At 43.1% G+C, this 24,898-nt stretch overlaps 1 protein-coding gene across 4 annotated transcripts in view; it reads left to right on the forward strand.

Moving 5' to 3' along the window:
• PTPRG (protein tyrosine phosphatase receptor type G) overlaps positions 1 to 24,898 on the forward strand; it is a 619,877-nt gene that overhangs the window by 322,580 nt on the left and 272,399 nt on the right. For all 4 annotated transcript variants that reach the window (XM_074957367.1, XM_074957366.1, XM_074957368.1 and 1 more), the window contains exons 3-4: positions 6,319 to 6,498; positions 16,243 to 16,391. In XM_074957367.1, coding sequence (XP_074813468.1) covers positions 6,319 to 6,498; positions 16,243 to 16,391 — 329 coding nt within the window. The remainder of the gene's footprint in view (positions 1 to 6,318; positions 6,499 to 16,242; positions 16,392 to 24,898) is intronic.

The raw sequence follows: 24,898 nt of genomic DNA on the forward strand, positions 1-24,898 counted from the left end.
CTAGATCCTATTGACTTAGGCTCTTAATAGTCTCCTTAATCACCAATGCATTTCTGAAATTTGTACTCCCTCTAGTTGTTGTTTAAGCAGGCTTAAACCTCGTAGGAGGACTACCCAATGCCAAATGCCACTAGCAGCCTGCCTCCAGCCCAGCGAGAACAGGAACCTGACTGTTTGCACACAATCTGGGCATGCTAATTCTTGTAGATTGTGCCTTCATATGATGACAGTCCAGATTTGTTTTTTCTCTGCTCTGAAAAGCCAGAAAACTAGTTGAGCAATAGAGCTGGCTGGATATGGGTCAATGAACAGAAGGGCAGGTTAGGAGGAATGAGAGGTACATATCTACCCCCACCACCAGTTTTTGATGGTTCTGTTGATATCTGCCTTGTACAGCTGTATGTTTCATATACTATCACTCCTGGTCTGTACTGTTATTGATGAGTGGTATCCTGCAGGGATGGGATAGGTATCCCTACCATGTGATCAAAGTAATTGAGCCTCAGTTAGGCTGTTGCTGAAGCCTAATTATAGAAATGTTAGGTCACTTTGCAAATGTCACTCCCATTTGCTATTGGAAATGAAGGATGTGTTAGGAGTCAAGGCAGTTGAGTGCTCTAACTGAGATTATTGTGTAAGTGGGATCAAAAATTGGCCCATTGTGTGCCAGATCCGGGACTCAGAGTGAGATGACTAATGCCTAAGTGCAAGGAAAGTGAGATCTAGAAAAATAAATGTCATATTCTATCTTTATTTTCAACTTGTAAATGAATGATCAGCATAAGATAACTCGTAAATGGTGAAGATCCACCAAACCACGTGTCAAATTTTAAGTGTGTTGTTATGTAAAGAAATTTATGAAGACCACAACTTTACATAAAGATAACTGAGCCGGTAATTGGAAAGTTAATGGAAATGAGGGAAATTTCAAAGTTGGAATATAAATGCAGCTTTAAAAAGTTATATTTTTAAACAATAGTTTAATGAAGGAAAAATAAATACATTTGACTGAGTAAAAAAATCCATGAAAGTTTATATCAGCTTTAATTAGATTTTGGCTGAATTCATTATTTTTAATGGTTTTTCATTAGTGAAGCATAGTCATTATTTGGGATGTACAGTAGCAGGAAGAAAAACAAGGTAATTTTGGATTCTATTTAAAGAACAGCTTATATATTAAAAGGCTATTAATAAAAATCCTCCAGTAGCTGACAAAAAATTTTAGCATAAGAAAAGATTTTAGAGCTTCTGGTTGAAGGAGGAATATTTCCTCATCCTGAGGAAAACTTGATGTTCATTACGGAACCTAGCTAGGAAGCGACAAGTAGTTTCCGATGAGCGTAAATGAAAGAAACCCTGACTGTTACGTGTGCTTAAGATGCCTGAATTCATATGATAAAAGATGGTTGCACTCCTAAGATTACTGACCTAGGCTCTGAGCCCATACCACTAAAGTCAACAGGCGTTTTGCCATTAACTTCAATAGGAGTGTGGTCAAGTCACTGGAGACCAATCATGCAAAATTAGATTCTGAGGCTGCTGGCCCATGGAAGATCTGTAAACCTCTATAGCTCAGCAAACTCTTGAGCTGTCAGAGAGAGTACTAACCACCACAGGATCCCGATTACGGCTATCCAGCGGCAGGAGGTGGAAAACCACTCTGCATGGGAGGAATTTCAAATCTTGGAGTTCCTGGGCCTTCCACAGGTAGCTGGTCTATTTTGAATGTCAGCCCAGGAGAGGAAAACAGGGCCGGAAGGCTTGACAACTCTGTCTATAAGGCAATCAGTCAGAGAAGGCAGGCCTCAGTGAGAAACTCTCAGTACAATGACTCGTAAGAGCGGGAAGCCTTCCCAATGATGCAAAATAAATGGGGTGAAACCATGCAAGTCTCTGTTCTTGATTCCTGTCCCCCCACCTCACCCAATGGTGACCAATCTACCTCCTATGTGAACAGTTACCCAATCCTGATCCTCTTGTTCCTACTCCCCTTGACCCCCTGTTTCATTAGCATGGGGGTTAATGCAGCCCTTGTACCATAGTGCATGCCATTACTGTTATGTTTGCAGTGTGTTGCTCATTGGACTTATTAGCACAATATAGTGTAAAGGCTTATTCAGGTTAGATGGAGAGCTCCTCAGAGCAGGGGCATTCTCCTTGAGTGCTTGGAAAGTGCTTAGCACAGAATGGGTACTAACATTAATAACTAATGATGCTAAAGGTCACTGCCGTGCAGGTCTGTAATATTTCTCTGCAGATATTCCTTCTGACACTAGAACTCAAGGACAGGGGTGGTTGACATTTTATTATAATTCACATGTATTCCTGGAGTTTCCTGGGGAAGCTTGTATTGTTTGTGAGTAGAGGAGGGCTTCCAGTGTGTCAAGTTTTGAACACTGAATTATTTGTCAGCCATTAAAAGCCCAATACAAATTCAACCCAAATTTTACTTGATTAAAATGGCGATGCTTGTTGCTGATCAAATGAAATGCAAATAGTTTTACGTTTCTCTGTTTCAGACCAGTAAATGTCACACGCAAGATGCAGGGATTTTTTTTTACTAGGTTTAAGTTAAATGCAATCTTTATTTAGTGTCATGTTTTTATTTAAAAGCATTTATTTAAAGTTCTAAAAAACAAAGAATTCAATATAGCAGGACAGGTGCAACTGCGAATGATTAATGATATCATTCTCAATACTTTATAAAGTGTCTAACACCGAAGAGATTTATACAGTGCAGAATGGCAATTGTGCTTTGATGTAGGGAATAGGTAATCAATACCTGCGAGCTTAGAAAGTGTTCTATTTCCTCCACTAATGATGTAGGTTTTTTGCAAGGCAAGGGTGTCTGGAGCATGAGACACTTAGAAGAAGAATTAATTTGAAATCTGTAGTGGAAGATCAGTTTCAATTAAAACTCCACTTGAATGTACATGGAAAAAAGCAAGCTGTTACACTTAAACCTTTTGATGGGTATGAGCGTATAAATAAATCTGTGTGAGCTAACCTCTTGATTACATTTTTACAGGGTGTTAAGCTAATTTTTCCTGAGTGTGAAGTATTATTTATTTACCCCGATTCTCAAAATCTAAAAGAAAAATGTATCCCCTTTCTTGTCTTTTCAAACTGTTCTGTAAAAATGGTCTGGGGGACAACCTCAGCTGCTAGAACTTGGCATAGCTCCATTGAAATCAATGGGACTATTCTGCTTTACACCAACGGTGGGATCTGGCCCTACATTTCTCACTGTCAACAATTGCTGGCATTATAGTGCAGATCATATTGTGTGTAGCAATTTGCATGCCACGCTTGCACGCAGTGAAAACCGCCAGTTAGTGGAACTAGAGTGTTTCAAAAAGTTCTGAAAGAAAATTAATGAAAAGTCCCCAATTTAAAAAATCCCATGGTGATTCTAAATAGCAAGTCTTAAACTTAGCCTCGTGACAGTAATATGCAATGGCAGGACTCTCAGCCACAGCACAGCTTTCAGTTGTGGGTTTGAATTGCTCAGTGTGTTATTGCATTACTTTTTTTTTTAATAATTCAACACCAGTGTGGAAGCATTTTATGCATATAACAATAATACTGCCACATAAAGATGCAGCTGCACTTCCATTAGTAAATCCTAGATTTAGATCCAGAGGGAGCTGGTAATTGTCTAGAAGGAGATTATCAATTATTAAAGCAATACAGAGAGGGTAAAATTTTTAAAATCCTGTAGACGATTTAGGAGCCCAAATCCTGCTTTCAGTTGTGACTTAGGTTCCCAGGGGAGTTAGGGACCTAAATATCTGTGAGCATCTAGGCCTTAGAAGCATAAATCTCATTGAAGGTCAATGGGACTTATGCTCCAAAGTGCCTAAGTCACTTTTAAAAATGGGACTTAGTTTTGCTGAGTCACTTAGGCACTTTGGAAAATTTTACTCATATGTCAAATCAAATTAACAAGACATTTTCTCTGCAAATTAGTCAACAGTTCTGATTTTTGAAAAGGTATGTGCCTTGCAAATGTCCATAAAGGAACAACCCTACAGTCCTTATTCAGGCAAATCTCCCACTGATTGCAATGGTCACCAAAGCATTGTGGGTGGGTGCAATGCGATCTCTCAGGCCTTCTTTGCCCGCAGCTGGAGGCATTGGCAATCGGACACCCGCCTGCTCAGGGACAACCCGCTCAGGCCAAGCTACCAACAAGACACAATCCTCCAGAGGCCAAGAAGGGCCAGGAGGAGACAGTGACAAATTGGGATCCAGAAGGCCAGTTAAGACGGCCTACATGCTTCTTCTCAAGAGCACTGAGTGAGACTGTGGCAGAGGAGGGTGCCTCAGAACTAGCCCAGAATCCCAGGGCCTTAGCTTCAAGTACTTGCCTTTGATGTATGTTTGTTTGTTTGTAGGAGCAGCCCGTCAAATTCTGAGTTTGTTACTGTTTGACTCTTCAAAGACTGATACTGAGCTTACACTGTGGGCTGCCACAACAGGTGAACTGAGGCAGCAAGTGCCTGCAGCGCCAAGCTTGGCCCAGCAGGGGGCACTGCATTGCAGCCCTGCGGGAGACGGTGGGGTTTTCAAAAGCTACTAATTCCTATTTGAGTGGTATAACTCCCATTGTCTTCAATGGAAGGACTGTTAGGCCCGTGGTGAACACTTTGGAAATCCAGATCTTTGTCTGAATTTGTAACAATACCAACACGTGATAGCTTGAGAGTTATCTGCACTACTGGGCCTTTTGAAATGTAACACAAATTTCATTGCCATTTTAATGCAAACTTGCTTGTCGGCTATCTAAGTAGCCAACTAATACGCCACAAAACAGTTATGCATTAGAATACTTTTGATAAGGAAAGTCCCTCTAGAAACAGAACATGTTTAGGATTTAATAATTGAGTTCCCTTTAATTGGGAATTCATTTAAAGTGGCTTTTACTAAGAGTATAAGCTGAAAATGGTGGATGCCAGGCTGTGGCAGCTGTCTGGGGACTCCCAGGCCTGGGTTCAAGACCTGGGACATCACAACAGGACCATCTCCAGTTGTCCAGACCCAGCTTCTGGCAGTCGGAAGTCTAGAGACACTCAAAAACATGGTGTTGCATCGCTGCCCATCTTCATAGGATCATAAAAGATTAGGGTTGGAAGAGACCTCAGGAGGTCATCTAGTCCAGCCCACTGTTCAAAGCAGGACCAACACCAACTAAATCATCCCACCAGGGCTTTTCAAGCTGGGCCTTAAAAACCTCTAAGGATGGAGATTCCACCACCTCCCTAGGGTAACCCATTCCAGTGCTTCACCACCCTCCTAGTGAAAGTGAAATAGTGTTTCCTAATATCCAGCCTAGACCTCCCCGCACTGCACCTTGAGACCATTGCTCCTTGTTCTGTCATCTGCCACCCCTGAGAACAGCCAAGCTCCATCCTCTTTGCTACCCCCCTTCAGGTAATTATCTCACTTTACAAACTGTAAAAATCCCCTTCCTGCTGTATAAAAATAAAAATGAGGGGAGAGAGGATGGAGAAGTGTCAGTTCCTGGCACTGTTTCTGTGGTTGGCTAGCTATCCTATATCAAGCAAACACTGCTGTGCAAGGTGTACAGATATGTATGCAAGACACTGCTGATCTATCCATGGTGCATCACACTGCTACTATTTGACTTTGGGGGGAGATTTGGAAGAGTAATTTAATCAGCTGAGAAATTATGTGAAAACAAATTTGAGTAGTGAGAAAAATAAAAGCATGAAAAAGGACAAATGGTAGAAGACAGTTCTGTGCTGTTACTCTCCTCTACCATTTCTCCTTCCTGTAGTTTATTTTTTGTACTACCCAAGTTTGTTCACACTTAATTTCTCAGTTGATTTAAATGAAGTTCTCCCCCGGTTGCCTGCTTTTAGAACCTAAAATAAAATAGCAGTTATTTAAGGTTGTATTATCTTAACCTGTCACACAAACTAGAGTTAATGCCTTATTACTATATTAATTATCTAATGCAAACAGGTAAGCTACATAACTTCCTGCTATTTCTCTAGCTATTTGAAAGTTCCTGTAACGTCATACTGACTCACAAGTCGGTCATGAAAGGGTTGGTGAATTGCAGATAATTTTATAGAAGGGCAATTTAAAATGACAGTATTGTTGCTTATTGCAAGAAGCAAAATTTGAGCACTGTATAAAGTTAATGGATTTGTCTCTTCGTAGGTTGCATGCAGGAAATGTAGCAGCAGTGTAGTTACCTTGGGAACTAAAATGCTTGCTGCCTTACTTAAGGATAGTCTTGTGACTGTTGGCCCATCAGAACACTAAGTTGTTGGTCTTTTCTTTTAACAGGTACTTATGGTCCTGAGCACTGGGTTACTTCAAGTGTGGACTGTGGAGGCATTCACCAGTCTCCAATAAACATCATAGACCATCAGGCACGTGTGGGAGATGAATATCAAGAATTACAGCTTGATGGTTTTGACAACGAATCCTCTAACAAGACATGGATGAAAAACACTGGGAAAACTGGTATGTTCTTTCCTGTTGGTCTCCGTAAGCCTGCCTTCAATCAATTAATAACTCAAGCGATAAATTTAAAAAACAAACAAACCCACAAAGACATCCCATTGTTCTGTTTAATCCTAACATGAGAACTTCCCAATATAAGTTGACAGGCCGCTATCTCTGCATTCTGTGCAGAATTAGTGCAGTAGATCAGTTTTTAACAGTTTTTTAAGTTCATCCCCCGTATAAACCATTTTCTTGGCAGCCAAATGAGTATCACAGTAAAGACCTGTAACTCTCTGTGTGAGAGTTAGAAGGTGTAACCTTGAATTACCCTCTAAGGGAGGCTATAGCATCCAGTAGTGAAGAGTGCCAAAATGCAAGGCTCAAAGGTATTCTTGTGAATAAAAGAAAAGACTAGGAGTTAGGAGGTTCTCACACAGAAAGGGCAATAGATGGGCAAAGTGATGTAGTTGTGATTAATATCTTGTGGATATTATTACAGCCCCGAGTACTGCACTGTAACTGCACTTCTCTTCTGGCCCTTTTTTATAATTGTTTTATAAAAGAACAGTCTGAAGACGTTGCTTATTTGTACCAAAAATTCAATGGTTCACCTAAAGGTCAAGGTTAATTTATCTACAAAGTTGTTTGCATTTGCTTGCACTTGAATACTGAAATTGTGAAAAGCAGAAATCATAAGGTGTGCCTCCTCAGTTGTCAAGGTCAAGAATTTTTAGGTAATTGAATTAAATCTATAATTAATTCAATTTTATTTATTAAATCTATTTTTATATCCTTGTTAATATTCAACATGTGTCTCTGAAGTACTTTATATCATGTTTCTCTAGTTAAGGGTCTGCTCACATATGCAGTAGATGTCATACCTCAGGGGGTTGTAGCACAGACTCGGAGTACTTCCACTGAATTCATTGGGCTTTGGATCAGAGCCCTAGATACTAGCCACAGATCCATTTTGCCTCATTTATTGAATTCAGAATCCTTTGGCCTACATAGAGATTTTGAGACTTCCTCTAGTTAATGGAGGGTCCAGTGGCTAGGGTGCCAGCTGGGTTTGTAGGAAAATGGGGTTCATTTCTCTCCTCTGCCACAGACTTCCTGTGTGACCCTAGGCAAGTCACGTAGCCTCCCAGTGCCTCAGTTCCCCATCTATAAAACAGGGATAATAGCCCTGCCACAGAGGGGTGTTGTGAGGATAAATACATTGAAGATTGTGAGGCACTCGGATACTCAGATGGTGGTAGAAACCATACAAGTACGTGAGGTATCAAAAATAGGACTGTATCTAATAAATCAGATTCTTTGTAAGAATATTACTATGACATTTGAAGGAAACCAGCAAAAGAATGGAAAGATAAACCATTCTAGAAAGCATCAGGTAGACAATGCCATGGCGGTGCTGTGTTCACACACGAACTCTGGATGGCCAGAGGTGAGAGGTGTTTCGGATACATCTGCCAGTAAGGCCCTGTCCTAAGAGGTGAAGTTGAAGGGAGCGGAAGGTGCAGAATCAGGCCCCAGCGGGGAGGTACCGTATCAAACCAGTGGTGAGAGCAATCTGAGGTAGGACACCAAATACAGTCTTTGACAAGTGTTATTAAAATTTGTCTGGTATGGATTGGAGGAGAAAATAACTTCTGATTCTGATTCTACTGTCTCCAACAGTATTCTAGCCAGCAAGTTAAAGAAGTATGGGCTGGATGAATGGACTATAAGGTGGATAGAAAGCTGGCTAGATTGTCGGGCTCAACAGGTAGTGATCAATGGCTCCATGTCTAGTTGGCAGCCGGTATCAAGTCGAGTGTCCCAAGGGTCGGTCCTGGGGCCGGTTTTGTTCAATATCTTCATAAATGATCTGGAGGATGGTGTGGATTGCACCCTCAGCAAGTTCGCAGATGACACTAAACTGGGAGGAGAGGTAGATACACTGGAGGGTAGGGATAGGATACAGAGGGACCTAGACAAATTGGAGGATTGGGCCAAAAGAAATCTGATGAGGTTCAACAAGGCCAAGTGCAGAGTCCTGCACTTAGGACGGAAGAATCCAATGCACCACTACAGACTAGGGACCGAATGGCTCGGCAGCAGTTCTGCGGAAAAGGACCTGGGGGTTACAGTGGACGAGAAGCTGGATATGAGTCAACAGTGTGCCCTTGTTGCCAAGAAGGCCAATGGCATTTTGGGATGTATAAGTAGGGGCATTGTCAGCAGATTGAGGGACGTGATCGTTCCCTTCTATTCGACACTGGTGAGGCCTCATCTGGAGTACTGTGTCCAGTTTTGGGCCCCATACTACAAGAAGGATGTGGAAAAATTGGAAAGAGTCCAGCGGAGGGCAACAAAAATGATTAGGGGACTGGAACACATGAGTTATGAGGAGAGGCTGAGGGAACTGGGGATGTTTAGTCTATGGAAGAGAAGAATGAGGGGGGATTTGATAGCTGCTTTCAAATACCTGAAAGGGGGCTCCAAAGAGGATGGCTCTAGACTGTTCTCAGTGGTAGCAAATGACAGAACAAGGAGTAATAGTCTCAAGTTGCAGTGGGGGAGATTTAGGTTGGATATTAGGAAAAACTTTTTCACTAGGAGGGTGGTGAAACACTGGAATGCGTTACCTAGGGAGGTGGTGGAATCTCCTTCCTTAGAAGTTTTTAAGGTCAGGCTTGACAAAGCCCTGGCTGGGATGATTTAATTGGGGATCGGTCCTGCTTTGAGCAGGGGGTTGGACTAGATGACCTCCTGAGGTCCCTTCCAACCCTGATAGTCTATGTTCTATGATTCTATTGTGTCTCTCATCTAGGAGTCTCCAGATGCAAATGACAACTGCAAATGTTATTGTTGTTAATGTTGTTGCAAATATCAATCATTTAGCCTCCCCTTGTCATTTTGAGATAGATAAGTAGCAGCATCCCACTTCACTGAAACTGAAGGGTTAAATGACTTGCCCAACATCATATAAAAAGTCTGTGGCATCTCCCAATTCTTCTTCTGCTTCAATCTTTAGCCCATACCTCCTCGATGACTGTTGTTTCATAATTAAAAAAAAGAAAGGGGAAGAATATAGTTTTCCTCTTAAAATGGAAATGTGTCCTTTGTCCTTGGGGTACATTTTAAAAAATCAATAAAAGTGAATGTGTACAGTTTTCTGCTACAGTCAGAAATGTTTGTACCTTCTTCGATACTCTGAGCTATGTGTGCTCTTTGTAGCAAAATGATTCTGGAAGGGCTGAGGTCTACAATAGCTTACTACTTAAATATACCTTGTATGTTACCTTCCCTGCCCTCCAGCTTTGCGGAGGAAAAATGTTTGTAGTAACCAGCAACTGGTATCGCTAGAAACAGAAAGAAAAACCGAACGCTGGATAGTGTGTGAGGGAAGACGCTGATAGCTGCCTAGCTGCATGTGTAGCAGGAACAGGAATATGCAGGGAGTTTTTCCAAGTTTCTTGTGGGCAGAAATGAAGGCCATGCCTTTCCTCACATGCTCTGTGTGCTTTTCACACATATTGCAAAATGCCATAGAGTCCCACCGCAATGAACAGTAAGCACAACGCATGGACAGGAATTGTCCTCCGTGTTTCATGGACAGTAATGTAGGTTGTGGCCATCCCCTCTCCATCAGCCACTGTTATTGTCGCACAAGGATGATTATCTGATCTGAGGGGCATGGCACCCCTGGTTTGAATTTGGGATTCCTGCTCCCAGGCGGGCTGCCTACCAAGGCTGAAGAGCCCTCCTTGTCCTGAGCAGTCTGGTTTCTTTAAAGGCACCAGACTTGACACTGCTACTATGTTTGAATTGTTCACACTGGGGTGTGGATTTTTGCTGGCAGGCTAACACCTCTCAGAACATCAGTGATCAGCTGTCCCTTTTATGTAGTACCGTATGTCCTTTTCTCAGAGGTGTGCACACGGTCTTTTTAGCTTTGATGTCTATTCTAAGGCATTGTGCTGAGTCTGTCAACATGCTGCCTGAGCACCAGTCGCTCCTCCCATATTTTCTCAGGCCCCACCCCATTCCCAGGGTTTGCAGGATGTTTTTGCTGGGAGGAATTTTGAATTGGAAGTGTGGTACAGCAGCAAACCAAGTAGGATAGGTAGAAGGTAGTGGCAGATTTTGTAGTCAATTGCTATGCTTTTTGGCACAAGAGTCATGGAACCAGCTGGCCCCATAAGACCTTTATATTACATACTGACACAGTCAATCAACTAAATGTCTATTTAAGCAATGGTGACTCAAGCAGAGGGCATTTCTTAGCAGTTCATGACTGGGGGGAGGAGGTGAGGTTCCAAGGCAAAGTCAAAGGCTCTTAGCCTAGTATCAGAGGGGTAGCCGTGTTAGTCTGTATCCACAAAAACAACAAGGAGTCCGGTGGCACTTTAAAGACTAACAGATTTATTTGGGCATAAACTTTAAGTCTGCCACCAGACTCCTTGTTGCTCTTAGCCTAGACACTCTAACTGCCAGGAAATGCCTGACTCAGATATTGGTTTTGCTGATACATTACTAAAATATTTTCCTTAAAAAGGAAAGAAATTACTTTTTATGTACTAAAAAGTTACATTTGAAATGCATGTGGCTACAGTTGCTGTGTGAGCTCTGCAGTACTGGGTTTGCCCTAGGAGATAAAGAACAGTATGGTAACCCATAAGAAAGCAGGACTTCAATGTGAATATGCAAATAAATTCAGTTAAGGCCTTGTCTACTTTAGGAGGATTTAGTTATAGTGGTAGGGCAAAACTCTGTAGTGTGGATGCAGTATAATAGTGCGTATCTTGTATAATTGAGGCCGGTTTCCCTGACTGGCATAGGCTGTACTGGTGTCAGCACAGTTATACCCGTGTCACTGTTTCACACTATGGCTTTTACTGAGATAGCTATGCTGCTAAAACCATGAAATGCAGACCAGGCCTAAGGCTGAATATTCTTAATGTATGTTCTGTTGTTCCTAGGTTTTCCAATGGGAGCAGCGCCTCCTACTATTGCTGATAAACGTTGCTATTCTAACCCCTAGGCACTTAGAACTTGACAAATTTCTTCCCTTTTGGAATGGAACTTACCAAATATAATTGCAAGAAGGGTGTTTTTGTTCATTAGTTTTAACATGCCAGAGTCACCTTTTTGGCTGACACAGTGGGGAATGAACCAGTAATTTCTGGCATTGAAATTACGAGCCTCTACAGCTTGAACTAAAGAGCTGGCTTTGGCAGCTGTATGTTGTAACAGACCCCTGTTTTCTGTGGATCAGGAGAGGGAAACTATACAGCACATCCTGACCAGTGGGTTGCATGAGCAAAAACAATCCACGGGTTTCAGAGCATCAGGAGAGTAGAAAAAATACATTTTCCTCTTCGTGGAAAAATTCTGTTTTTGATTGTTCTGGTCACAAACTACCTCGAGAAAGAGAGTTGAAATTGATGTGGAAATAGTCTGAATTGGGAGAACTGCCCTTCATGTTCCAGTGAAAATTGGTCAGATTAAACCCACTGAAAACCATGCTTATGTGTGAACAGTACTGTTGGCATGCTCTTTCAGCCCTTCATAGCAGTGTTCAGAGAAAAGGTAGGATGCACCAAACATTCAGTCTGCAGCTAAATTTGCTGCAGAGAGTAAATGAATTCATAATACACCTTGCATGGTAAAAGCCACACATCTCCTAAGGCTTGTAGGTTGAGGGAGCCATCCTGTGAACTATTGAGAAGGGGATTTTGGTGATGTGTAAGTCCAGTAACTCCACATTCTGGAATTCTGGTTTTTCTGTTATCTTCTTTGAAAACCAAAAAACCCTAGGGAACTCCACTTCGATGTTAGCATTTCCTAACTTTTGTCTCCTTTAAACATGCAACCTTAACATTCTCTTAATGTTGCAATTTTTTGATGGAATTGTATACGGTGTTCTGAGATCCCTGCAATCTTCATAAGAAAGGGTATGTTACATACAGTTGTCAGTCCAGATGTCTGCAGCCTTAGCTCTGCATTCCCTAGTATTTTTAAATCAAAGTCTGGATATTAGCAATACTGTACTTTGAAATAGGGTGGCCACTCACCCCCAGAATACTGGACATTCCAGTCCTTCCAGAAACAGTATGGGCCCACCCCCCACCCCCCCCCACCCCGTCTCTGTGACCCCCCTCCGCCCGCCTCTCCCCACATGACCTCACATACCTGCATGTGTGAAGTCACGCTCCATGTCCAGTTTTGTCTCAGTGTGGAACAGGGGACAGACCTTGAAAAACAGGACTGTTTGGCTTAAAGCCGGACGAATGGCCTGCCTACTTTGAAATGACTTTCAATGGGCTGATTTTTCTACTGTGTTCCCTGGCTAAATCATTGTGTAAAGACAAAATGTCAAGAAGTCTAATACTGCGGTACTTGAATATTGCGGTTCTGGATAATGCTAGAAATAGTTTACATTAAGGAAAATCTGTTGGCCGTAACAGAGTGCTGCTGAGGCAGGGAGATGGTGGAGTGGACATGTCCTATGACACCGGGTAGTAAGAAATACTGTAAAACGAACAATTAGATGAACATTTCAGATTGTACGTCCTCCTAATTATCCTTTTAATTATTCATCTAAAACAAGTAAAATGACCCCTGACAGAGCCATAAATGATTTAGATACTATCAAATATTTATAAGATGCAACCGAAATCCCCACTGTGCATTGTAACAGATGCACTTGAATCTGCTTTCTCGGATTCCTCCTCATGTGCAATTTTATGTGTGGGATTTATAACCGATTGAATACAGTCTGCAGTATTTTAAAAAGCAAGTGAGATGTTTCAGGGAGGAAGAAAGGTGTGGTGCTTTCAGTCACTTCTTTGATTTAATGGGCATAATTTAGAATAAAGATGGAGGGCCAGATTTGGTGCAAATAGTCTGTAGGTGGTGAGCAGCGAATTCCCCCGTTGCAGGTGAACTCCCTGCTTGTACCAGTAGAGGCTGCAGCTAGTTCCTGCCCCGTATGCTTCCCCAAGCCACCTGGACAAATTGAGAGGGATGTGTCAGGAGAATAAGGAACAGAGCCCCACTATATCAGTGGTGCAACTTTAGAGCTGCTGCTGGGCTGCTGTAATTGCATCAGAGCTAGATCTGACACTGGAAATCAGGGAAATGTAACTAGCTCCCTCACATACCTGCACCTGCTCCTCTGCTGAACAGAGCTTCAGTACAGGAGAGATTCTAGCCTGTATGATTTCCATTTCACATTATTTTACAACTATCCTGTTTGTTTTTCGGCACTGAGTAAAACTTTTCCATTGGCACATAATAAACATGGATTTATATGATTTGAGTTCATCTGCGTCTGTTGTGATGACACAGTTTGGTTAAGAATGCCTGAAACTACTCGTTGGCTGTGTTTTTCCTGGAAACCTTTCATCCTGAGGTTCCAAACGCAGTAGGTGCTGCTCCCTAGCTACTTTTAGAAGAACTACTTTGGGGTAAAAACTATTAAATAAATGGATAAAAAAAATCCCTTTTATTGTTAAACAGGGGTTTTGTAAGGGGAATTTTTGTAAGAAACTTTCACTTGGTCCCCTGTATCTCCTAAAAGGGGGAGGAATAGAAATGAAAGATGATCTTGTAGTTAAAACAACAGACAGGGGTTTGGGAGACCTGGAGTTAATTCTCGGTTCTCCAGACTTCTTCTGGGAACTTGGGCCAAGTCACTTAATCTCTCTGTGTGTCAGTTCCCCAACTGTAAAATGGACATAATAATCCTTCCTATCTCCGACCTTTCATTATAAGTTCGCCGGGGTCGGGACTAAGTATACATGCAGTGCCTAACACAATGGGACCCTGCTCTCTGTTAGGGCCTCTGACTGCTACTGCTATGTCAAATACAAATGACTATGGAAGTTAAATATTTAGCCCTTACTTTAAACAGTACATTAATGGTGAGGACACATGTAACAGACATGACTTGCATTGCCTGAGGCACTACTGGGAGGTGCTCAGATACTACAGAGAGGAGCACAGTGTAAGAACCAATAAAGAATTAAACAGGAGAGGGGTTAAGGAAAGTGAATGTAAAGGGGGGAGATGGAGGTGTGGAGGGGCCAAATTTAGTTCATCTGGGGGTCTGTCTACACAGCAAACAAAAGCTCTGCATGGTCTAGCCTACTCGAGCTAGCTTGAATCCAGCTAGTGCAGGTAACATTAGCAGTGAAGTCAGCACCGCAAGGGCTTTAGAGCAGGCTAACAAGCTGAGTACATACCCAGGTTCTTTTGCGCTGTCTTCACTGCTGCGGTCACTCTCAAGTAGGCTACTGCTGGTGCAGAGCTTTCGTTGGGTGGACAGACCCTGAGATAGGGGAGCGCAGTTTGGAGGAGGCGTTTAGGGGAGGCTCGCTGAGGTTGTATCTGCCTGTCCTGCAAGGTTATGTTGTGTCTCAAGCACTCCTCCAACAGATACACTCAGCTCCACGGTTGTGTTGATTGCACACCTGGAAAGTGGAAAGTTCTGATGATCCTCCCTTTGAATTCTAAAGAATGGCATTTCATGCAAAGTGCCCTTTGATCGTTCCAGGCAGACACCATCCTTTTATCTCTGTGCCTTAATGCAGCTAATTGCTTTTTAATGAAAGCAGACTCCCTTGCTAGAGAAATACTCTTAACACAGTGCCTCAGAAGGCAAGTTTGAAATAGAGTCGTCCTGCACCATAGTCCAGACCCAGCAAAGCCCTTAAGTATGTGCATAACTTTACGTAAATAAGCCTATTGTCTGCAGTGAGATTATTCACGTGCTTGAAGTTATACACAGGGTTACATTGTTTGCTTGTATAAAGCCCATAGATGGAAAATATAGGACCGAATCGTGTCCCTGATGCCTCTGTGTGATGAAGGCCATACTGCAGTGGGGAATCCCCTTCAGAACGGCAGTATAATGCTAATCTCTTCTGGCTACCCTAGGGCAGAATCACATGGTTGGCAGGGATAAGACGGGTGTATTGGGGTGAAGATACCTCCTCCCAGGACAGATTGGAGGAAGATGCCAGCTGCAAATATGCCCCACCTAGAAAATCTGTTTCCTCCGTCTGTGGGTCCTCCTCCGTCCATGGGTCCCATTTCTCCCGCTCTGGAAGAACTGTAGGATTTCTCCTGCCCTGGGCCCAGTGTAGGGAATGAGGGGGTTGGATTACTTATGGATGGCGAGGGAGGAAGATCCTTGTTCACATGACAGCTTTGCTTCCCCATCAGTCCATTTCTGTAAGTCCCACTGGTGGAGCGGAGCCCCTCCTCACCCATCAGGAGAGTTCAGGTGGAGCAGAGCTGAGGCGTGGGGAGTCAGGCAGCTGTGTGAAGGGTACTGTAGTAATTGTTTTGCTAGATAAGATAAGAAGGTTCCTCTTTGCTCATGTTTTTGAGGGCATTATAGAGTCATACAACCATAGGGCTAGAAGGGATTGCAAGCATCATCTAGTCTAACCCCCTGCCAAGATGCCATCCAACACAGATGGCTATCCAGCCTCCTATTGGAAACCGCCATTGTCCTACTGTTCTTACAGTTAGGAGGTTTTCTCTGAGATTATGGAGAAATTTTAGTAATCTCCCATTGTTTCCATGGGATTGATCTCTCCCTAATTCACCTGTATTGCTCGTATTAGTGCTTTTCCTATCCTCATGGATTTGCATATGGATAGAAAAAGAAAGCCACTGTAACCAGCAACTGTGCATCAATCATCATAAACACTATCGCAAAAATACACTCAAAATCTTGTCCCTCTCTTTGTCTTGTGTGTGCAGTCGCTATCCTTCTGAAGGACGATTATTTCATCAGCGGTGCTGGGCTGCCAGGTAGATTCAAAGCAGAAAAAGTGGAATTTCATTGGGGTCAGAGCAATGGATCCGCTGGCTCTGAGCACAGCATCAACGGCAAGAGATTCCCTGTTGAGGTGAGTGGAAAGAGAACATGTTTATGTCCTTGCAGAAGAATGGATTGCAGTAGTGTGAGAGGCATCAGGAGCACTGCAATGTTCCATCCGTTGACATGTCTGTTTTCAGGTCCTTCACGGCTGATTGCCTGTCATCTCGCATGTGCTGCTGAGGTGTCAGCTCCCGCGCTGCTCGGCTAATGGTGCCAGCCCTCATCACCCATTTGTTACATTTTCAAACAAGCACCTTTGTGCTTTCTCCCAGGCCACTTTTTACGCATGAGAGGAGCAATTTGTAAACATCTGCAGACCCACCTCGTTGTACTCCTTCAGATCCTCCTTACAGCTCTCCTTTGCCATGATGCCTACAGAAAACAATGGTTACGCAGCTGGCATGCTGGGATTGCTATCCATCATCAATAGTTTTTTTGTTTCCCTGTGTTCCCGTCTCTCTGTATCCACTTATCTCCTGTCTCATGTTTACATTGTGAGATCTCCGGGGCAGGCACTGCCTTTTGCTTTCGTGTTTTTGCTGCCATGGAGCTCTGGTCTATGACTGGGGCTCCTATGCACTGTGGTAATACACACAATGAATAATAAATGTCATTTATTTGCCTTGTCACTAAACTTTGCTGATAGTTTGCAGTATGGACTGTAGGTTTTCTACCGCGACATATAACTAATGATCTCTGATGGAAGGCACTACATACAAGCCATTGTATTGGATAAACTGTTCGTTGCAGTATACATTAAAGATGTGTAACATGGCTGTGAATCTTGTCTGCAAACAATGAACTTATGCTGAATGCTTGTGTGTAGACAGGAAAGATGGCCTTGCGGATGAGGTGTTGGGCTGAAATTTTAGGAGACCTTGGCTCATTCCCAGGCTCCTCCTGTGTGATTTGGGGGAGAGTTTTGGAAACGCAAACATTTGTGCCTCTGAAAATCTCCTCTTGAATCTTTCTACCTCAGTTTCCCATCTGGAGGCTATGGATAGAAGTCCTTCTTTTCTCCCACCTTTTGTCTGTCTTGCCTATGGAGGCTGTAAGCTCTTTGAGAAAGGGAGTGTCTTTTACTATGTGTTTGGACAGCACCTCACATGATAGGGACTCGATCTCTGTTGCAGCCTCTAGGAGCTCATGTGATGATGATAATAAACTAGCAACACATGTATTTCAACACATGTTGCCATCTCTCTCTCATTTGGCAATGCTGGTATTCACAAGGAGGAGAGGTTTCAGAGGAGTAGCTGTGTTAGTCTGTATCCGCAAAAAAGAAAGGAGTACTTGTGGCACCTTAGAGACTAACAAATTTATTTCAGCATGAGCTTTCGTGAGCTACAGCTCACTTCATCGGATGCATGGAGGAGAGAGTTTTTTTATTGGGGAAGAAAGAACATGTGAAGTTCTGGTGCCAGGCCACTCGCCTTTTGAAGTTGTGGGAAGCGGAGATAGTAGGACACTGTGCAACCCCTCATTTGTGTCAGGTGTTGTAATTCCTTTTCCCATGCTATCAAAGTTATTCCACGCTCATTTGAAGACTGAAAAGTTATTTTGCTTTGAAAGAAGCAATATATAGAAAATAATTTCCTTTTGTTTTAAATAGAAAAGTGTATTCCTGGTTTCTTTTTGCATTGGTTAGAATACTTATTTATTCTGCTTTAAAAACAAAACCCTACTTACTTCTTTAAGGTGTCTGTTCACCCATCAGGAGTACTTGCGTGAGAATGTGTATGCAGGGTTGAGCCCTCATGGCCCAAACCTGAGAGCTTCTGCATTTAGGTTGTGCTTATTTCTGAATGTTTGCCAAAAAGCAGTCTGCTTTTTTCAAAATGGTTTAATTTTAAATTAAAATTAAAGTGCAATTAAAATCTGATTTAAAAACCAGACTTTATTCAGTGTTACAACATGGACTTCTGAACTCCTGCTCTTTTTAGACTGCACTGTACTAGCACAGAACTCACATTCTTCCTTCGGTATCTCTTGAAAGGAAGCAAATTAAAAAAGTTGGGGCCTGATCTGTGGGGATCGTGCTTGAGCCCCTTTTGCAAATGCTCTCTGCACACATTAGCTGCAATGCTTCTTCATGAAAACCTCAGCCAAAGAGGCCCCAGTGATTTTAATGGGAGCTCAGGAGCGTTCAGGTTTGGCTCTGCGGGCTCAATCCTACGTGCCCATTCTAACACCAGTATTCCTAATGCAGGAGTAGGCACTTCGAAGAAGTACCTAGGTAAGTTTTTACAGGATGGAACCATTTTGGTGTCATGCTAATTGCAGTTCAGCCTGCAAGTGCCTACTGCAACTCTGACTGCCTTATGCTTGGAGTTTCTTGCCAGAAATACTATGCTGTGCTCTAGAGGTAGTATTTCTAGGACAGCTGTGAAAAGGGCGGCGGGGGGCGGTAGGGGGGAATCATACAATGATGACCCCACTGATCTAAGCCCATAGACACAGGTCAGTTATCTGTGGAATACTCAGGGGCACTTTGTATTCCAAGTCTGGCACAGTTCTAATGTCAAAGCAGTTGAAAGCAAGTGATCTCTGAACCTAACTGGCAAACCAGATGTGGACTGTACAAAGTCCATTAGTTCCAGAGCACATCCCATGGGAATGCAGATGAATCTGCTTCAGCCATAGACTTCGCTCGATAAACACGAAGTTCAGGTGCGCATTCCTCTAGAAAACAAAATACTTGCTGTTAGTCTTTTTGTTGAGGAGGATGCACTGATTGCAGAAACTAATTAGAAATGTCAGATATAATGCAGAGCCTTATTGTTTGACCATGCTGTTTGTTTTTTATTATTACAACTAATGTGTCAGATGGTGAGGCTGTCTTTGTTGATTGGTTTCCTTCACCGAAGTCCATCTGGATCACATTTTTTGTGATTTATGTGCTAAATTAGTTGGTAGGATATATGAGAATGTCCTTTTATTTCATACTTTAAAGGCAAATTGACTCAAAGGCATCTTATCTTTCAGTACTTTTATTTATACAGAGTGTAATTGTTATCAGTTTTCAATACATAACATATATAAAAAACATTTTAAGTGGTTGGTTTCATGATGCGGTCTTGACTGCTGATCTAATTCTTAGATTTTCTTTGCAGACATTATAGCATTCCTTGCCTACCCAGCGGAAGGAGCGGGGTGGGGCCTCAGGCAGAGCGGGAGGGTCTGAGGGCTAGCTCCCCTCAATGGCGCTTTCACCCGCCACCCCTGGGTAAATGCCAGTATTGTGGTGGCTGTTCAGTGTACCCCAAACCTCTGTCTTCGTCCACGTGCTACGACCGCAGTAACAACGCTAGTTGGCCCTTTGTAGTGCCGTGATCGCTTCTCTCACGCTCTCCGTGCTAGAGCCTGTGTCTGAGCAGGGTCACTAACCAGTGCTGTGACGCTGGGGATTAACGCAGTGCTCTTCGTGGTGTCAGTAATTCTAAGGAGAAGGACGTGGGCTCTAGACCTGCTGGGAGAAAATCTCTTTGTTTCCTTGAACGTTTTTAATGTGTTCTCCTCATCTTAACGAGTTGCTGACGGGTTTGTGCGTGTGTGCCTGTTCTGTTCTAATTACTTCATTTTTTTCCTGCGAGCCAAAGCTGGGTAGATCTGTGTACAAATGCCAGAAGCCATTAAACTGTGAAGTGACAACATTAAAATAGAAAAATAGAAAATAAAATAGAAGCTTCCCTCAGGCCAGCTTAGAACGCAGGTCCTCCTCCTTGGAGCCAATAGTAATAACAGCAGAACTTCAATCCTCCTTGCCACTGCACTGCTGAATAGCCTGGCCTCTGCAGGGGCCCTGATATGTGTCTTTCGTACCTGCTGCTGGGGTGGAAGCACATGTGTACAGCATCTCAGGCAGGCTAGCAATAGACATGGCAGTGCTGTGCTGGTCGCGTTCAGCACCTCGGTCTTAGCATGACTGGGGCTTCTTCAGTTGCTTCCTATTCATTTTTATGCAAAATGCTGATTATTTCTGTGAAGAGCAGAAATCAGAAGTGATTTTAATCATGACTGTGTTAATTTGATATGAGCTTCGGCTGCTTTATGAGCTTTCTTTTTAATGGCTCTAATTGTCAGTTATAATGTGAATGTCATTATACAGTAATATACAGTAATTTATTTAGTAAATGAGAATCTTATTCCAAGGACCATACTGCAATTTGCCATAGAGACCTAATCCCGTTAATCTTACATGAGCAAACTTGTACTGTCTGGCACCCCAAGCTGTCTTCTAAAGGTACAGCTGCAATTTGGCACATGGAGGCTTCTGCATGTGCATTTTTGGAGATCTCTCTGTTTCTTTGAATTGAACAAAGCTGAAGAGAGGAACTAAAAAAGTTGTTCCCTTTCCCATTGGTTAACCAGATTCTCATGGAAGGCTTCTATATTATGGTGATTGACCCATTTCTTCTAAATTATCACCATAAACAATCATTTGCATGAGCAGTTCTTACTCTTCCTTAAATACACTTCTGGGAACATTTTCCAGGGTTAACTATTAGCCTTTGTGTTGCCCTCTAACTCCCTTTTTGTACTCTCATAAGAACGGCCATACTGGGTCAGACCAAAGATCCATCCAGCCCAGTATCCTGTCTTCCAACAGTGGCCAATGCCAGGTGCCCCAGAGGGAATGAACAGAACAGGTAATCATCAAGTGAACCATCCCCTGTTGCTCATTCCCAGCTTCTGGCAAACAGAGACTAGGGACACCATCCCTGCCCCTCCTGGCTAATAGCCATTGATGGATCTATCCTCCATTAACTTATCTAGTCATTTTTTTAACCCTGTTATGGTCTTAGCCTTCACAACATCCTCTGGCACAGAGTTCCACAGGTTGAGTGCATTGTGTGAAGAAATACTTCCTTTTGTTTGTTTTAAACCTGCTTCCTACTCCCTTTGGGGTAGTTCCCTTGGCCCAAGATTATACTAGTAAGACTAACTCCATTGTTGCCCAAACCTGGAGATGGTTGCTCAAATATGAATGCCCATATTCTCTCCCATAAATACATCACGTTGTGCGACAGATATCATATGACCCTGTGATGGGGTGTACCAGAACCTCTGACATCCCCTGCTGGAGGCCTCATGGCCATGTCAAAGTGGACCAAAATGGACCCAAAAAGGGCAGTGGAGAGGGCTGCCTAGAATGGCTGATGGCTGTGTCCGACACAGCCAATCAGGGCCCAGCAGCCCAGTTTAAGACGAGCTGCAGGGCCAGCCAGAGGGAGTTCCATTCCTTGCTGGAGCTGTAGGAGTGTGGATGGTGCTTGGCTGGCTCACGGAGCTACAGAACCCTGGAAAGGGCAGCGCTGCCAGAAGCCAGGGAGAGCTGGTTGCGGAAGTGGCCCAAGGAATTAGAGAAGTTGTGTGACATAATTAAAGGGATACGGCAGATGGCTGCTATCTACAGGGTCCCTAGGCTGGGACCTGGAGTAGTGGGTGGGCCTGGGTCCCCCCTAACCCCAATTAACCACTGGGGGGAAGTGGCCTGGACATTGGGGCACTCCAGAGAGGGAACTGAACTATGGTAGCCCAGCTGCAGAGCTGTAGCCAGGAAGCACCAAGAGGGCGAAGATATTGTCCCCAGGGAGGGAGCTCTGGGGCACTGCTCTATCCAAGAGCAGGGACAAACTGAGAGAGAGTGTACAGGCGCATGCACTCGGCCAAGGAGGCGCTCACGAGAGATGAGTGCACCCCATTACAGACCCCTCATGTGACCCATTCATATTTCTACTTGTGTGTCCCTGATGTAGAAGAAATGTGTGTGATTCAAAACAATGAAGCTCTTTCTAGAGGAAACAAATTGAGATCTAGTATCTTTGTCTGCCTTTATCCTCAATATTAATACCTTTTTGCCACCCCCTAGGGCAGTGTTTCCCAAACTTGGGACGTCTCTTGTTCAGGGAAAGCCCCTGGCGGGCCCGGCCAGTTTGTTTACCTGCCGCGTCCGCTCGTGTTTTGGGAAAGCCTTTTAACATTTGTGTACTTTTGGGGTTTATGCAAAGAAGAGCATATTGCTAAATGTTTTCTTGGAGTCCACTGTTAGAACTATCGTGCTGCTTTATCATACAATAGTTGGGTTTGTTACTGCTGGCATGCTGCACCTTAGAGAATAATGTTGTTGCTAAGGTTTTGCAGTTGGCTTTAAGCAGCAGTAAAGTTTTCTAGTGAGACTGGTAGATAGGAGTGGTTCTGTTTTCATTGTATTTCTTTTGGTGGTTGCTCTTGAAATTTCCTTGCCTCCATCTGGAAGAATGCAGAAAAGTACAAGTCAGTAAATGATGGAGGGAATTTAAAGAGACCATTGGGAATATCTCACAGCAGGAGGCTTTGAGCAGATGAAGAATTTTTGCTTAGCATTCTCTCTGAAGACCCAATCCTGTAGTCATATGGAGGTGCTTAGAGCTCCCATTGACTCCAGTGGAGATCTACAAAGTTTACTTTGGGTGCGAGGATCTGGCCCTAAATTAGGATTGCCAACCATCCAGGATTGCCCTGGAGTCTCCAGGAATCACAGATTAATCTTTAATTAGAGGTTATGTCATGGAATGAAACCTTCAGGAATACCTCCAACCAAAACTGGCAACCCTACCCTAAGTTCAGTGTTGTCTAGTGGTGTTTTGTTTGTCTAGTGGTGTTTTGTTTGTCTAGTGGTGTTTTGTTTGTCAGAGGGAATTTTGTCAGTGTGCTTTTCATCTGTTCTTGTGTCCATGACTTACTCGGTTAGGCAAGGAAGGAATGGCTCAAGTATTTCCTAGATTAATTATTCTTTTTTAGCAAACTCCCATTTTGCAGGCAGTTTTGTTGCAAGCCTCAGCTACTGCTTCTCCCACAATGCCCTGACACCCTGGATGACACAGGCCATCCAAAAAGAAGGAGGAAAGCCAGAAGCTACCCTCTCTCCTCCATTGCCCTCCAGCCTTTGCATCTCTTCTCTCCTCTTCCACTTGAAATAACATTCTGGGTTTGTCATTTGCAGGAGTTCAGCTCAGTCTAATTTTAAGGAGTAATATTGATATATGTATTGAGTACATGGTTGTCTTGGTTTCCCCTGTGTTGAACTGCCAAGTCCATGTTCAACTGAAGCAAAGCCTCGCGTAACTGTCTACCTTGTTTTTTCCTTTTCCATGGCATAGCTGGTGCACTTTCCCCTTGTGATTGCCTTTAGTGCTTCCTGTATAGTGGCAGGGGAATTGGTTGAGTCTTTAATTAATTACTTTATTGCAATAAAGGTTCCATTTTAGTGCAGAATGCTTCATCTTCTCATAGTGAAATATTTAATCGCCATCTGGCTGATCTTTTCTATGAATGCCCTGTGATAATTAAGAGGAAACATGAGAGGATGGTCTGAAATTAAAATGTGCTTGGTGGAGGTGTTAATGTATCGTGGGACTGTTCATGCAGAGACCATCACAACATTTAAGGAAGGAAGAGCAGTCTGTTTTTATGATGTCTTGCTGTCTGCTGGACCCAAGTAACGCATAGTAGCTCACAGATGACAGGGTGTCTGCAGAGTTTTGTTTCAAATGAGCCACTCAGTAGCTAGGCACAGATACAGTTCCCTCAGCGTTTGATGGGAATATTCTGCTTTTCCCTAAGGATTGACTGTGGCTTGTTGTGAATCAGTCGAACTGCACTGCAATTGCAATTTGTTAATGATGGGCTAAGAGTTATACATTCCCTTGACATAAATCCCTAATTTTCTACATGTTTAACAGGAGTGTGGAAAGACTGACAAGGAGAAGGAGGATCAGGTGGAGGGGAACATAAGAGATAAGAGGCTGACAGCCTGCTCCTGTTGTAAAGGAAAGTTATTTTGAATAGGAGAAAAATCAGTACAAAGGTTGGAGAATTTGACAGAGTTATAAGAGCTGTTTAAATGGAAGCTAGCAGATTCAGTGAGACTGCTACTTGAAATGCTGGATTGTCAGGAGTCAGAAAAATGGAGTGGGATAATCTCACTCTTACAGTGTGTTGGCTAGTTTCCTTATTTGCGAGGGACACCAGTATCTCTGTTGTGACGTTTTGGTGGCTAAACCCATGGGCAGTTTGCCGCAGTTCACAGTGGATATTGGACTACTGGATGTAAAGAAAACCCACAAAAATTTATTGATGGCAAAGACTCTCTCAAGCTTTTTTTCTGTCTTGATCTTCCAAGACCTGATTATAGACAAAATGGGGGGTCGAGGAGGAGAGGGAATCATAGAAGTGTAGGACTGGAAGGGACCCCGAGAGGTCATCTAGTCCAGTCCCCTGCACTCCTGGCAGGGCTATGTAATAACTACTAAACCATTCCTGACAGGTGTTTGTCTAACCTGTTCTTAAAAACTTCCAATGATGGAGATTCCACAACCTTCCCTGGGCAATTTATTCCAGTGCTTAGCCACCCTGACAGTTAGGAAGTTTTTCCTAATGTCCAACCTAAACCGCCTTTGCTGCAATTTAAGCCCATTGCTTCTTGTCCTATCCTCAGAGGTTAACAAGAACAATTTTTCTCCCTCCTTCTTGTAACAATCTTTATCCACATTC

This window comes from Natator depressus, chromosome 7, assembly GCF_965152275.1.
Source record: "Natator depressus isolate rNatDep1 chromosome 7, rNatDep2.hap1, whole genome shotgun sequence".
In the NCBI taxonomy this organism is placed as follows: domain Eukaryota; kingdom Metazoa; phylum Chordata; order Testudines; family Cheloniidae; genus Natator; species Natator depressus.